Source organism: Gopherus flavomarginatus, chromosome 3 (genome assembly GCF_025201925.1).
Source record: "Gopherus flavomarginatus isolate rGopFla2 chromosome 3, rGopFla2.mat.asm, whole genome shotgun sequence".
In the NCBI taxonomy this organism is placed as follows: domain Eukaryota; kingdom Metazoa; phylum Chordata; order Testudines; family Testudinidae; genus Gopherus; species Gopherus flavomarginatus.
This window is the reverse complement of record NC_066619.1, coordinates 215,313,328-215,328,968: the sequence shown is the minus strand read 5'-3', so window position 1 is coordinate 215,328,968 and position 15,641 is coordinate 215,313,328. Positions and strand designations below refer to the sequence as shown.

General features: G+C 40.7%; 1 protein-coding gene across 2 annotated transcripts in view; it reads right to left on the bottom strand.

Moving 5' to 3' along the window:
* Positions 1–374: 374 nt before the first annotated feature.
* The window catches only part of GALNT7 (polypeptide N-acetylgalactosaminyltransferase 7), a 103,139-nt gene continuing 87,872 nt past the window's right edge, over positions 375–15,641 (bottom strand). For both annotated transcript variants that reach the window (XM_050945336.1, XM_050945335.1), the window contains exons 9-12: positions 12,310–12,528; positions 6,415–6,513; positions 4,987–5,115; positions 375–2,216 (exon numbers count right to left, since the gene is read on the bottom strand). In XM_050945336.1, coding sequence (XP_050801293.1) covers positions 2,079–2,216; positions 4,987–5,115; positions 6,415–6,513; positions 12,310–12,528 — 585 coding nt within the window. In that variant the 3' untranslated portion in view covers positions 375–2,078. The remainder of the gene's footprint in view (positions 2,217–4,986; positions 5,116–6,414; positions 6,514–12,309; positions 12,529–15,641) is intronic.

The following is a 15,641-nucleotide window of genomic DNA, read 5'->3' as shown; positions in this document are numbered from 1 at the left end:
CAAACAGAAGAAGGTGAGCTTATTAAAAAAAGAACTAGCTTGGCAATGTAATGTTGTTAACACCAGGTACATTTTCATGGCTGCTGTAGATGAATACATACTACTGTTTAATTCTAGGGAACAACGTTTTACATTGTAGTTCAGAGATTCAAGTGACAGCATAGCCAACTGGGCTAAGGCAGTGGATAGAAGGGGCCAGTGATTAGGGTGCAAGTCTGGGATTTGGCCTGGCTCAGGTTGAATGCCTTGCTTATCATAGCCATTCTGTTCAATATCTTCATCAATGATTTACAGAATACACTTATAAAGTTTGTGGACGATGTCAAGCTGGGAGGGGTTGCAAGTGCTTTGGACAATAAAAGTGTAGCAAACCCACAAGTTAAAATATTTGTTTTAATTTTCCTCACCTAGAAAACACGCAATCCAGCATTAAGATGCACATCGGCTCCCCAAATATTATCCCTAATAAAACTTTTGAAGATTTATACAATTTCTACAGAAACATACAGTGTATCAAAATCTGCATAAATCAAATTTATAAAATGTGTAGAAATGCATAGTGATATCAGTTTACAAAGCAAGATATGGGACATTTCCCCCCCCCCCCCCCCCCCCCCAAGCAGGCTACAATAGGAAAAGTCATTACAGCAACAGCTTCTGATGTTCTCATGTTTTGCAGTTCGCAGTTTCAGATACAGATTCATATGCACATACAGTATCTTTTAATGAATTGCACAAAATACCCATTTAAAATACACATCTGCACAATTTATATGCCACCTTTCTTTCACTAATGCATAGTAACATGATTAATCTACCCAACACAAAAAATGGAGTCAGTTTTCATACACACAAATAATAAAGTTACCTATACTCTTATTCTCCTTTTTCCAGTTTCTCCCTCTTTATTTTCTAATTCTATTTTTCACACCTTTTAAAGGACAGCTGAGAAGTTTAAAGAAGCCAGAGGAGATCCCAAATCATTGCCAAAATATGCATAGATAGATAGCTTTATAAAGGTCAAATTCTGCCTTTAGATATGACACACAACCCTTTCTAACTTCAGTGGACGTTACATGGAACACTAATCTGCATTTGAGGGCAAAATTTGGTTCTAAAACAAATACTTTCAGGGTCTGATCCTGTGAGGTGCAAGGGCTCAACTTTTGTTGGTGAAACTTATGTAAGCCGGGGTGGGATTTTTTTTCACTCATTGGACCAACTAAAGTGCTAGTGTAGACAAAGCCTAATATAGCAGGTGCATCCAAGTGCTACTCAGCATACCTGGTTCAGCTTACTTAAAGTTCCAATGAAATTACAGCACCTAGCTGCAAAAGGGACATTTTACAATATTTTTGGAACCCCCTACAGCATTTCTGGTGTGGTCTGTACCTTTATTTGCCTTACCAGTATGTAGTAAATACAGAAGTCAGATTGGCAAAACAGACTTGTCTTCAGTAATTATGTGGGTGGTACAACTAATCCTTGTCAATATGACTTATCAACATATCCATACTGTACATTCCATCAAATGTTTTTCTTGTAAAATATATAGAGAAATGAAGGAGGCACTAATGTTGAAATCTACCTTTCCAAAAAAGCAGCATGACTGTGAAAGAAGGCCACTCTGGCTAATAACCCGTGGCAGTGCTTGGTAGGATGTAAAATAAAAAGATACAACAGGTTGATAATCACCACATTATATGAAAGTCTGGGTACTCCAACCTTTTCAAGTGTGTGTAAAAAATCTGCCTTCAGACCCCTGAGTGAAATCCCAAAGAAGACCACAGTGCCTTTAACTTTGTTCCTATAAAACATAGCTAAGAGCACATTAAACCTCCAACATCTTAAAACAAAAAGATGTAAACATCTACAAAGTTTAAGGTAAAAGCAGTTTTGTAAACATTAACTGCAGATGATAATGTTATTGTAAAATCACAGTTCATCTATGTCCTTCATCCAAGTCAGGAGATTTCAGGCTTGCAGCTGTACAAAGTTAATAGTTGCAGCAGTTTTCAGGTTATTTTCAGTCCTGTACAAATTAATGTTTCAGTAGGCCAGGTTTTTGTTTGTTTTGTCTATACACTAAGAATGTTGTTCATTTCCCATTTTTGTGTTGCTTTACTGGAGTCACATTCAGTGATGAAGACTTGGTGTAAGACCTCTGAGCGATCTAAGCACTTCCCTGAAGGAATATGGGTAAATCTATGTAGATTCTGGAAAACAAAAATAATCAGAAATAGATTTAAGATCTTCCCCATCTAATATGTGTAGCTGTCTAAAAACAAATTACCCAGGGTCCCTGTGAAAGTCTCATTTCTACATTAATAATTTTATCACTTATTAGGCCTATATTTTCACATCTTGAAATGTTACATTATAAAAATGTAAATAGAGGCACTTGGTCCGTTTGAAAAACCTACACTTATTTCTCATAGGAAACAGGCTACTTCTGCATAACTGATCCTAAACTATGTTTAATAAAAAAAAATTGTCTAGCCTAGTTATTTTTTTTTTAAAGACAAATAAATGCTTGAAAACAAGACCTTTCCTTTTTAGGATTGCCATCTAATCTGGCTGTTTATGCTTCACCTAAAGTTATAACCATAATGCTGACATTACAGCAATGCAAATATTTGGGGTGAAAGTGATGATTTGCCTCAGCTCTTCTCCCACATCTTCTTTTTCCAGTGGTAGCAGGGAGAAGTGGGGTTATGACATAGCCATTTTCCCCCAAATCAACAAGTCAGCAAAAGACAAAGGGAATATTCTGACCAGATCTGGCTATACTCTCTCTCTGGGATACCTGAGTGGCCTATAGGAGCACTGCTACTGAATCCCTATAGTCACATAACTGATTCACTAGAGTAGGCCAAATCTTGTGACTGTTTGACTGACACTGAAACACTCCTCAAAAAATGTTGCTGTTCACGACTGCACTGGGCATCACATTTCTTGTACTGGTTATAACTGTTATCTTCCCCCAGTCCACCCCCATCAGTAAGAATAATTTTTAAAATGGGTTGCACAGTAATTAAACACTGAAAATCTGTCTCACAAGTGCACCAAGTTTCCAGTGTTTGTTTGCTTACCCACCTTCAATAGTCTTTTATCATATTTATTTGGAAATAAACCAAATGTTTTGGTCCACATTCTGTGCTGTGCCTACTGGGCCATGCTCTTCTAACTTCTAGTAACAGAAACATTGAAGCAAACAATTGCGCAATTGGCACAGCTACTGTGGAAAGGGATTTAACTTGTGTAAAAACAAAACCTAATGAAATGGCAAGTAACATGCTGAGCCACATTAGAATTGGTGGAGACCAAACAAGTTGTACATATACACTACAGAACAAAGTAGACACCAAAACAGTGTGTATTGATTTTTATCTACATTGCTGAGATTTAATGGTCTTGTCTGTCTCTTCCCAGCTTTTTAGCTCCATACAAACAGCTTTTTGTTATTCAGGACTTCACAGCTGTATGCAAATATTACAAAAACTTGCGTGTCAGTGGAAGGTAAATAGACTTTCACCACATAATGCTTAACAAAGAATCTAGCTGCTTCAGGCAAATAGAATCCAGATACCAACAGACTAATGAGTGAATTGATAAATGCACAACAAGCTAGATGGTAATGATTCAGAAAACAAGTGGGTAATAGCAATCTGGCATTCAACCCTGTTAGACCACATTATGCCCTCAAATACATAATTGAGGTGTGTGTGCGCGCATATGTATTTAAAGCCAAATTTCCTTATTGGTGTATTCTATCTTTATCTCTTTTTACTGGAACAAAAGTGTAAGCTGACTCATTAAATATAATAGAGAAGTAGGATAAAAATGTTTTCAAAGTTAGTACTTATTGCAAAATACATATTTACTTAATAGCTGTTACAAGCTATGAAATCAATACTTCATTTAAAGATTCAGATCTTTCACAATAGCATCACACAGTGGCCACATGCATCATTTAGAAAACACAAGACAACATTTACCAAGAGAATAGGTAGCTAACTCAAAAAAGAACAAAACCAAATGCTGAACAAGACATAGGACAACACATATAAATTACTAAATTTAGCAGAAATAGAACTAGCATTGCTGTACTTCCCCTCCCCTCTCTCAGTACTGCTGGAAAATGTAATTTAAATGGAGCACTATTTCAGTATAGATATGCAATGTAATCAAGTTACATTATTTGAGCTGCTAAATTCACCCTAGCATCTATGCCAGCTTCTGGCAGTACAGACATTGTGGAAGACTCTTGGTGGGAAGGGCATTAGCAGGAAGGTTGCTGTGAGCAAAAGCTGTTGCAACCTTCACTGGGGTGTGCATGCCACCACAGTGCGAAAAAGGGGGCAGCGGGAATGTGCTGATTCAGCACATACCCATAGAATCATAGGACTTGAAGGGACCTTGAGGGGTCGTTTAATCCAGTCCCTTGTACTCATGGCAGGACTAAGTACTATCTAAATCATCCCTGAGAGGTGTTCGTCTAACTTGCTCTTAAAATCTGCAATGATGGAGATTCCACAACCTCCCTAGGCAATTTATTCCAGTATTTAACCAAATTAACAGTTGGGAATTTTTTCCTAATGTCTAACTGAAACCACCCTTGCTGCAATTTAAGCCCATTGCTTTTTGTCCTAGCCTCAGAGGTTAAGGAGAACAATTTTTCTCCTTCTTCCTTGGCAGCAGCTCTCCTGGTGGAATTTAAAGCTGCTTTTCTGCAGTGGAAATCCTGGGAGAGGGTGAGTAGTGCCAACAAAATCCATCTTCCCTCAGAGTGAATTCCTCCCATAAAGCAAGAGGAGAGCCTGGTACAGGAAAGTGAAATTTACATTTTGCCACACCAAGTTCACTGAATCTGGTCCTACAGCTTTACTTCCAGATGTATGCACAATAAAAAAAGTCTTAACAAAATGGGGTGTAAAAAAAAGTCTTAACAAATCATCTATCCTTGCACCATATGCTGTCACATACCTTGAAGTATTGCCATTCCTTGTATTCATTTAGATTACAGTGCGTAATCATAACTTTTGATCCATCAGGTCCTTTAGTCAAACACTGGTCATACTGCATTAGTTGATTAGCTTCATTTATTCGAAAAAGCTAAAAGAAAAATATTGAGGCACCTTTTTGTTACTGTAGACACAAAGGGTGAACTTTATAAGTTAACTGAAATTTCAGAAGCAATACTATAACAATTAATTTACATCATATGGAATATTCTTTTGAAATTATCATTACACCTACCTTTGCTTAAATAGGACTGATTTATTTTAGGTGATGCAATATATTAGCTTTTCACTATCAGACTTAGCATACGAAGTACCTTCTTTCTGAGCTCAGAAAACTAAATATATACAACTACTAAATTAAGTTAAGACACAGGGGATAAATGCAAACGATTTTAATTGGAGAGGCTCCTGAGAACAGCTGGATAAATCAATCGGTGGGTTGATGGCTATATAATCACTGTCTTTCAAAGAGCTGGAAACCAGTGAATTTTTGTCCTCACCAGTATTTTCAAATGAAGACAATAATAAATTTAAGAACTACAGAGCACTGGGTCAGAGGGAAAACTACCAAATTGAAATACAAACAGATAATTTCTGCTACTTCTTAGATCGGCATTTAATTAAGGTAAGATTTTACGACGGAAAAAGAATGATTTTTTCAGAGGCTTTCTAGAGTACTGTATGCTAAAAATGTATTTTCACAGGGTACTGCATTATATTTTAAAACTACAGTTACAACAATGACATTTTTACTTAAAAAATCGTATTCAGTTGGCTCTTAAACAGGGACACCATCCTGTATGACTGCATAAGATTAAGTCCTATATCTATCGAGAGAGAAAAGATAATTTTTTGTTAATCTCTTCATTCTGCTTTGAGCCATTTTTCAGTTTACAGATTTTCAAAACTTTAAGTATCAAATTCAAGAAGATAAAGCTACCTGACTGCCTGAAGTAGGTCTGTCTTTGTGGTGGTGAGATGGCAAAATTGTGAAGACTTGGGCCAAATTGTGCAATAGTTTTATTACAATTATCTGTTAGGAACTAAGCTTTTTCCAATTTAACTCAGCTTCACTTATGAATTAATTTGTATTTTATTCTTTGTTTCTGGTAGTGGAAAGCCATTTACTGCATCAGTGCATTGCACACCTATATCACAATTCTGAAAAGTAGTAACTAAGGCATCACAGTGAGTAAAAGGAATATTTCCTGAGTGGAAACAAATCCCAAATTCCCACCTATAAAAGCTGGCACAGTCCACAACTTTTTCCCCACATTTAATCTACTTTTTGGTAACCACAGTAGTTTTAGGGACTTTATCAGAGAACAGCTTTATGATTACTCATTGCATCAACTATCTCTTTCAAATGTCTTGCCTCAAGGTTACTTACCTGATTACCTCCCATTCTGTGGCATGGTCCAAGTTCTACAAAGCCGCCATTGGTGTGCCCCATGCTATCTATGCAGTAAGCAGTTTCAAAGCCTCTGATCTGTGGGGATAGAAGGAGAAAAGGGCTTTTTCCACTTCAGTTTAGACTTTGGGAAAATATGATCTCTAGTGCAAAGAAGTTAAGGAATATCCTACTTATCGTCTTCCAACGAATAATATACACGGATATTTGAAGCAAGACTGCAAGAAATTTGAATCAAATGAGATAAGGTTGTTAAATTCTCAGGAGAAAGTTTTATGAATCCAACTGTCCATACTAATTTGAGAGCTATTGTGAGATAACAGACATAAATATGCTAGTGAATATACTGTATGGAAGTTTGATTTCAAATTTACCATATTCATACAGAACAGGGGCTCTTTCAGATGTAGGCCTGGTTTCTTATGCAGTTAATCCCCCATGAAAGGATTCTTCACATGTTCCTGAATGGTGTGCAGCAGGGGCTTGCAATTAGGGTTGATCGGGCTTCCCACCTAGGAGAGGATCTGAGGGATGAGATAGGTGGTTGTTTTGTTCAGACTTAAAATGAAATGGAGCTTGACCTGAATGTCAGAAAATTACTATGATAAAGCTTCAACATTGTAGAATTCTGGTGTCCACATTTTAAAAAGGATTGTGAAAAGAACCACAAAAATGATTTGAGGTATGGAGAAAAAGCCTTACACACTGAGAGACTTAAAGAGCTCAATCAAAAAGAAAACTGAGAGCTTATTTGATACAGTATATAAGTACCATGGGTGGGGGTGGGGGGCGGGAAATACCGAGTACTAAATGATTACTGATTGGCAGCTAAAGTCAGACATATACAAATGGGAAATAAGGGGCGGGGGGGGGGAAAAACAAACAAACAATGAAGGTGATTAACCATTGGAAAAAAATGTCTCTCTTGATATCTTCAAATCAAGACTGGATGCCTGTCTGGAAAGTATGGTTTAGTCAAACAAGTTATTGAGCTAAATGCAAGGGTAACTGGGTGAACTGTAAGAGCCTGTCATATACATATCGTTCAGCTAGTTAATTGTCACAGGATGAATGGCCAAAAAATCCCTTTTATAGGAGTTGGGCCTAGTTTCACATATGAGCTCTGGGAGGTAGCTGAGCTGAAACATATCAGCAAAGGATCAGGTGATTATTAAAAGCCAGAAAGTGACTCAGCTGGAACAGAGCTGCCAAGAGCCTGAAGGCAGTAACAGGAAGGAGAGCCAGAGCTAACAGTAAGTAGTTGGACTCCTGTAGGAGGAAGCAGGGTATGGCTGTCAGGCAAGTGGCCTGTAGAATGGAAACCTGTAGTGAATAGATAAGCCCCTACAGAACACTCCAGGTTAGGGCAGGGAAGGAGTGCTCAATGTGCTGCACTAATTTTATGTGGAAGAAATAAAACTGAAGCCCTGAGAAGAGGGTCTGAACCAGATTCTGAATATGGTGTCACTCCTTCTGGGTTGAGGGGACTGGCCAGTAGCCTATAGTGATCTGGCCCTAAATTCTATGAATCTATGGGTATTTATCACAGCTGTCTTCCCAAATAGATACAGTTTATCACCAATCTTTACACATCATGAACAGCAGTGATTAATGAAGTTTCCAGTTAAATATTAACCCAGTTGTAGTAGAAAGAGAGAGCCTGAGTCACGAGCCCTTGTATAAAAGGCCTGAACTAAAGCAGTGGTCAAGCCTTGCTAATATAAAGCAAAGTTAGCAAAAGTCAGGCTGTGAGCAGAAGTCAGGTCCTGTTATAAAACATGCCTGCTTGTAGGTTCGCAGAGCCTGGCAAGAATAGGCCTGGTACTGCAAAAATATACACATTCTTGAGAAGTACTAGGCACAGGACACTCATGTAAACACCTTCCAGAAGGGTGATACCAGTACACCCTGATACCAAGTATGACACAAACACGCTTCCCAAAGATGATACAAGGACACACTGACCTCCCCTTAAAGATAAGGTCAGGATGACAGGGTGATGAATAGAGATGTTTTGATTGATAAGCCCAACATGTACAAGGTGAAAGGGTGGTAACTAAACATGTCACAGGGGCAATATGTAACTTTTTTGTATAAAGAGGAGTCTCAACGGGTGTGTCTTTGACTGGCCTGGGGGCAGGAAATCGAGAATCCCGCCATACACTGAGCTGGTCCATTGTTACAGGCATACATGTGCTAGCGTAACTAGACACTCCGGAGAGCTAGAACTGTGCTTCATCAACAATAAACCTGGCCGGGTGTTTTTGCTACTAAACCAAGTCTTGTGGTCTTATTGAGCAGTTCAATCGGAGCCTAATGTACAGGCTATCTAGCCAGAGCCAATGCAGCACGTAGAGAAAAAACACACACGCAGAGCCAATGACTAACTGCATCAGTGACATGGTTGTTCACCAGCATTCTATTCTAGTAATTCCACTAAGAAGCAAACAAGGAGGGAGAACCTACCAGCAAGTTAGGGTGTTTTAAACAGCTGGAAATTAGTGGAGGGTTGACATGAACACTAATCCAAGAAGCTACAATAAAAAGCAGCCATCCACTTAGTGACGGAATCCTTTAAATATGAGAAAAATAGGACTGGAAAGAACTTGGTATCCAAATAGTAGAGACAAAAAGGTTTTGGCCATCCAGAAATACAACTGAGGCAATGTTATTAAAAGTGCAACAAAGGAGCATTAAAATCCTGTAAACATTGTGTAATGACTGCTGGCCATTGTTTAAGAGAGATCAAAAACATTTCAGAGAAGCTTGAGGACATAGCACTCTGATTCATGCCACACTACTTCAAGCTTCCCTGTCACTTCATCCAAGGGGCTGCTGGCTTCAATTCCTTTTTTCAAGGATGCTCCCTGCCTTTTTTCCAGACACTATCATAGTGATTCTAACAGATCAGTCAGGAGCTAGATGTTGACATATTTTCCCCACCTTAGGTGGACTTCGGAACAGTTCTAAAGCTGATCAACTAACTTACTGCTTTGTATTAACTCTTGGGCAAGAAATCTGCCTTGATGGAGATAGTCTTGTTTCCCTAGGCTCCCAGATGCAGGACTGTTTGTCCATCTTCACATGCACTTTGTACAACCAGGTCCAAAGGCCTCATAATAGAGCCTGACAGATTCCCAACATGCCTGTTGTGCACTGGACAACTCTGTACTCCACCACTGCTCTCTGGAGGTCACATAAGTAGATCCTTCATACCTATAGAAGAGTAAGTTCTTAAAACTACTCCCTTGCACATCTAATGGATTAGCCAATTGACTAAGAAGTAGAATGGAATACAGGGCTTATTATTCTGCCAGTTAGAACACTCACTACCTCTGCCTCCAGGTTCTGCAGAAGTAGGTTCAGTACACTCATAGCGGAGATCAGGCAGAGCTTCTGGGGGACTAAAACAATCTTCATAAGCCAAGGCATTTCCCTGACTTAGCAGGGAATCCTACAAAGGAGTATGTAAAAAACCCAGCGAGGATGGTCTATGAAAGAGAATTCAGATCCTGTAAATCATGCACTGAATTTAAACCCTGCCAAGTTGTTTTTCCTGCAGTTAAATGAGAATGCTGAATCTGTGATGTCCCAGTAATTTTAACAGTCTTCAAAGTCACATTCAAATGCAAATATCTTGATTATTCTGCATAATTGTCTCCTGATATGCCTTTTCTACATACACCAGTGTTCTTCACTGCAAGGCCCGCAAGCCAATGGCAGCTCCCATCGACCCTAAGTGTGGCTCCCTAAGTTCCCTCTAAGCTGTGCAGCTGCACAGCAGGCCATTAATAGCCCTGCAGCAGCTCTAAAGGGCCACGCAGAGGAGAGGAGAGAGGTAGTGGGTGGGTGGGAACCAGGGAGGGAAGCAAGTTGGGACTTTCAGGGCTGCTCTGGGCCTCGGCCCCAGAGCTCCCTGCTGCTGGCAGGGCGGATAGAGGACCCCTTCCCTCATTGCTCCTGTACTGCTTGCCAGCACCCAGCCCTGGGGCAGCCTGCCTGTATCCCAAACTCCTCATCCCTGCACCCCCAGCCAGAGCCCTCACTCCTGCCCTGCATCCCACCCCTCCACTCCCAGCCCTGAACCCCCTCCTGAACCCCTCACCCCCGCATCCCCTCTGCCCAGGCCCCCTCCTGCACCCCTCACCCCTGCATCCCAACCCTCTGCCCAGGCCCCCTCCTGCACCTTGAACTCCTCACCCCCACATCTCAACCCTCATCCACAGCTCCGCCCTAGAGCCCTCAACCCCAGCCAGAGCCCTCACCCCCACACCCCACCCTGGATCATCTCTCGCACTCCAAACCCCTCGGCCCCACCCCATGTGGCTCTCACATTGAAGTTTTTTTTTTTTTGCCAAAGTGCCCCTCACTTCAAAAATAGTGAAGAGCACTGAACACCATATCGTGATTCCAAGTTTCTTCTCAAAATACATTTTCACTCTGAAAGGCGGACTCGGGATTATAATCATCAATGAAGAAGAGTACACACAGACAAAAGAATTCTCAACAAAAATGTGGAAGTAATAAAAAACATGTTAAAACATCATGAGTTAGTTACTTACTGTTGCATTTGATCTCCTGTCGTTACTCTATAAATACAGTATTTTCATACCTATCTGTCAAGTGTTACCCAGACCCGCTATTTAGTGTCATGGTTACTGGGTAAATTGTGCCTTACAACACTAACTCCCTCTCACATTCACCCCATGAGACAGGCTTTGCTACCTTCCTCCCCTCTTGGTGGAACCACATGGTTCTGCCACTTTTTAGACTGGATCTCTGGCCTGCAGCCTCCCTATTTACCAAATGGGTCAACCTGACAGACTCAAGTGGGTTTAGCACTTGAAAGCACATTATCTCTGGAAACCTGTGACCAGCAGCTAGTTAAAGTGACACAGAAAGTAGCTTATTCAAAACAAAGTAGTATGATTTGCCAAAAGAAACACAGCATCTAAGAAAATGGGTTAGAACAGGGGTAGGCAACCTGCGGCACGTGAGCTGATTTTTAGTGGCACTCACACTGCCTGGGTCCTGGCCACCAGTCCAGGGAGCTCTGTATTTTAATTTAATTTTAAATGAAGCTTCTTAAACATTTTAAAAACAGTTTTTACTTTACATACAACAATAGTTTAGTTATATATTACAGACTTATAGAAAGAGACCTTCTAAAAACGTTAAAATGTATTACTGGCACATGAAACCTTAAATTAGAGTGAATAAATGAAGACTTGGCACACCACATCCGAAAGGTTGCCGACCCCTGGGTTAAAACAACTACATGTTGCATACACATATTAGTCTGCCTAAGATTACTCTCTCTATTCATAGCTTGGGTAGGTTCAGTTTATTACCATCTCTGGAGAGCCAGCCTGCCTGCCGCATGTCTGTCTGCCAGAGCCTCACTATGGTTGCTGACAGCCCACTCATCCCCCTTCTTCTCTAGGACAGCATCTTGAAGGTTTAGGATCCTCTATGATTTTAGCCTTGAGAAGAGTAAAACATGCCAACTAGGCTGGAGCCCGGCAGAGACATTCCCCCAATTAATAGCTGCACCCATTGTTCACTTAAGGAGCCTTATCTTTGTCATTGTTTTGTTTGCATGCCACTTAATAGCCTCCTTGGATTTAACTCTCACACTCAGGCAGGATAATATTAACCATAAATTGAGGTGCTTGCTATACATGTAAAAAAATAATATACATATTCCCTCATTTTCCACATTTAAAAACAACAGTAACCAAAATAAATTCTTTGTTTTCTGTTTAAATATTAAAATATTTATCAGGTACAAGAAGTTACAGTGGCTTCATTGTGGACTCCCAACTTTAAAAACCTATCGCATGTGCTGATTTTAGATGCATTCACTGTACATACCTCTCCCCAGTCCACATTTTTAGATGGTAAGGGATAGTGTGAAGTTATATCATAGGCTATTTCTTCCATAAACCATTTAAAACTTTTGCAGTTGTGATCTTCACGGAACTTTTTCAGCTCAGATATATCCCCATACGGTAGTGCTTTCGTCTCTGGACGACTGGCATAGAAGTAATCTTTGTACTCATCCCACCAAACTTCCACCACTCTGACATAGTTCTGTAGGGAGGGAAAAACATCACTACTGCAAAATAAAACCAATATCTTGTATGTATGAGGAATTTAATCTCACAGATTTAAGAATTCTTAGAAACATGTTAATACGTGTTATACAGCCCTCAACTTGCCACCTTTACAGAAGATACAGCACAAAAATAGCCTTTTTATATATTTTGGGAGTAAGACTAGCATAATTAAGTGAGCTTAGTGAAGGTTGTAATTATAACTAAATCTAGGGAATTCTCTTTTTTGAAAAAAAAGTTGCCTTAGTTAGAAGTACAATGAAAACAGTGCTGTTCATTTGACTGCAATACTCTAGAAAATGTGATGTTTCATCTGGAGTTTATTTTTACCTTCTACACTTCGTAGCATTAAAATAGAGTGACACCTTTTAACCCCCAACTGGATTTCACAAGTGTAACTGATCTGGATCTTAGGGCTTTGTGTACACTACAGATGCCACTGCAGCACAGCTATGTCACTACACTGCTGTAGTGCAGACACTTGCTACAGCCAGGGCCGCCCGGAGCGGGGGGTGGGAGGCAAGTGGGGCAATTTGCCCCAGAGCCTCCATGAGAATAATATTGCAACTTTTTTTTAACGGAAGGGGCCCCCAAAATTGCTTTGCCCCAGGCCCCCTGAATCCTCTGGGCGGCCCTGGCTACAGCAACACAAGGAATTTTTCTGTCACTGTAGTTAATCCCCCCACCTAACCTCTTGGTAGCAGATAGGGTCACAGAAGAATTCTTCCATTGAATTAGTGGTTTTGATACTGGAACATAGGTTGGCTTAATGACATCTCTCAGGGGCATACATTTTTCAAACTGAGTTTTAAGTGTGGATCAGGCCTTAAACAGTTCAACGGATACAAAAGAGAGATTCTATCTCCTCTCCATGCCTGCATTGGCTCAGCAGTACTACCAGGAATTATGATTATAAACACACATATATGAAAATAAAAAGTGTAAAACGATCTTTAATTTCACACAATCTTATCACACACGGTCTTATTCCCCTCTTCCCCAGTCTTCATCTTCCTTGTAGTAAGCTGTCCAGCTCACATTTTTATCTAGATCTTTATATGGATCTCATCACTGTAGTATTTGAATGCATCTGCCACAGATGGTTCGTTCTTTCTTTCAGCATGGTACAGACAGTGTTAACAGTATGCAATTAAAATATGCTTGTCATTGAAGCAAGCAGATATGACTGAATACACAAGGGAGTAGACCTGTTTAGTAAGAAGGTACCAATTTAACTTTGTCACTTTCAGAACAAAACTGTACTTTAAACTAGAACAGAGTATTAGTATAGCACAGGAGTGCATTTACAAGTATAGTAGTGATGTATATTTTATTCAATAGGGAGAAAATGATTCCAGATGAGGAATTTTCATATAAACAAGTGCTTCAATCAGATTTATCAGACTAAGGCAGTTGGAATAAAGTACTTACTGACTATTCTTAAAGAAAAATGATGTTTCTTTAAATAAGGAGAGTACGGTTAATGTACAGTAACTTGATTTCTTCAAGATACTTTGTTTCTGCGGGTGCTCCACAGTGCCAGTGCCCTCTTGACCAGAGAATGCAAAGTGGTGTCTCCGGGCTCATGCCTATTCACAGCAGTGCCTGTGGCTTCCAAACAAGGGCATATAAGGAGCCATGGACCTACTGTCATTCAGTTCCTTCTTGACTGTGAAGCAGAGCCTCCAGAGCAGAGAGAAAGGAGGACAAGAGGTGGAGCACCCATAGGAACAAAATATCTCCAAGGATTCCAGTTACTGTAAAGTAAGTAACGTCTCCTCCTGTAAGTATATATATTCCACTTTAGGAGACTCCCAAGCAGTAACTCAACCAGGAAGTTAGTGCTGAAGAGGCAAGTCCAAAATGTTTCAGAGGACTGTCACCAAAGGCAGTATAATCCCTGGAAGCAGATAAAATGGTGTAATACTTGGTTAAGGTATGAATGGAAGGCCAAGTTGCTGTACTAAAAAAATCTGTTATAGGAATATCCTTCAACAGAGTACAGGTGTGGACTGAGCTCCAGTGGAACCAGCAGATTCATAGCAGGTTAAGATGCAACCCAAAACCCACTCTGACAGTCTGAGCGGAAACAGGCTGACCCTTCATCCCCTCTGCAAATGATACACATAGTTTAGGATTATCTTCATCCTGTCAACAGGGCTGGCTCTACAGTTTTCGCCGCACCAAATTGCCGCTGCGGACGGCGGGGGCAGTCCATGTACCCTTAGGGCGGTAGGCGTGTTTCCGCAGCGGCGGCAATTCGGCAGCAGCTTCTATGTTCAGAATTGCCGCCACTGCGGAAACACGCCTGCCACCCTAAGGGTACACGGACTGCCCCCGCCGTCCGTGCCGGCAATTCGGCGCACTGCTTGGAGGCAAAACAACAGGGACTGCCACCTCTTGCAGAATGCTGCCCCAAGCACCAGCTTGGAATGCTGGTGCCTGGAGCCATCCCTGCCTGTCAAGGTAGAAGGCGAGGATCCTTCTGACATTTAGTCTATGTTGGCTGATCTGCTTCTCTAAAGGTATGAGGTTTTTGGGTAGAACACAGGCAGGTGTATCTCTTGCTTAATGTGGTATTCCACAAAGACCTTCGAGAGGAAGCGAGGAGGGGGATGTAGTGTTACCTTATCTTTATAAAAGGTGGCAAATAGTGGGTCAGCCATAAGAGCACTGAGCTCTCCCATTCACTGCCTAAAGTGATGTCTATGAGGAATGAAGTCTTGGAGATGTGGAGAGGAAATAGGCCACCATTGGTTCAAAATGGAGGTTTCCTCAGTGCACTGAGAACCAATCTGAAGTCCTACTGGGGAGCTGGGTTCCGTAGGGGGGAAACAAATTGCATATGCCCTTGAGGGATCTAGCTGTAGTAAGGTGGGCAAAGACTGAGAAGCCTTCAACAGATGAGTGGATGGCTATTACAGCAGCCAAATGTACCCCAATTAAACTCAATGACAGACTGTGTGTCTTTAAATCCAACAGGCAGTCCGGGATTTGGAAAGCAGAAGCTCTGAGGCTCAGGAAGAACCAAGGGGAACATCAGAAGAATTTTCACTTCTGAAAGAAAGTTTTGAGAGTACTAGATTTCCT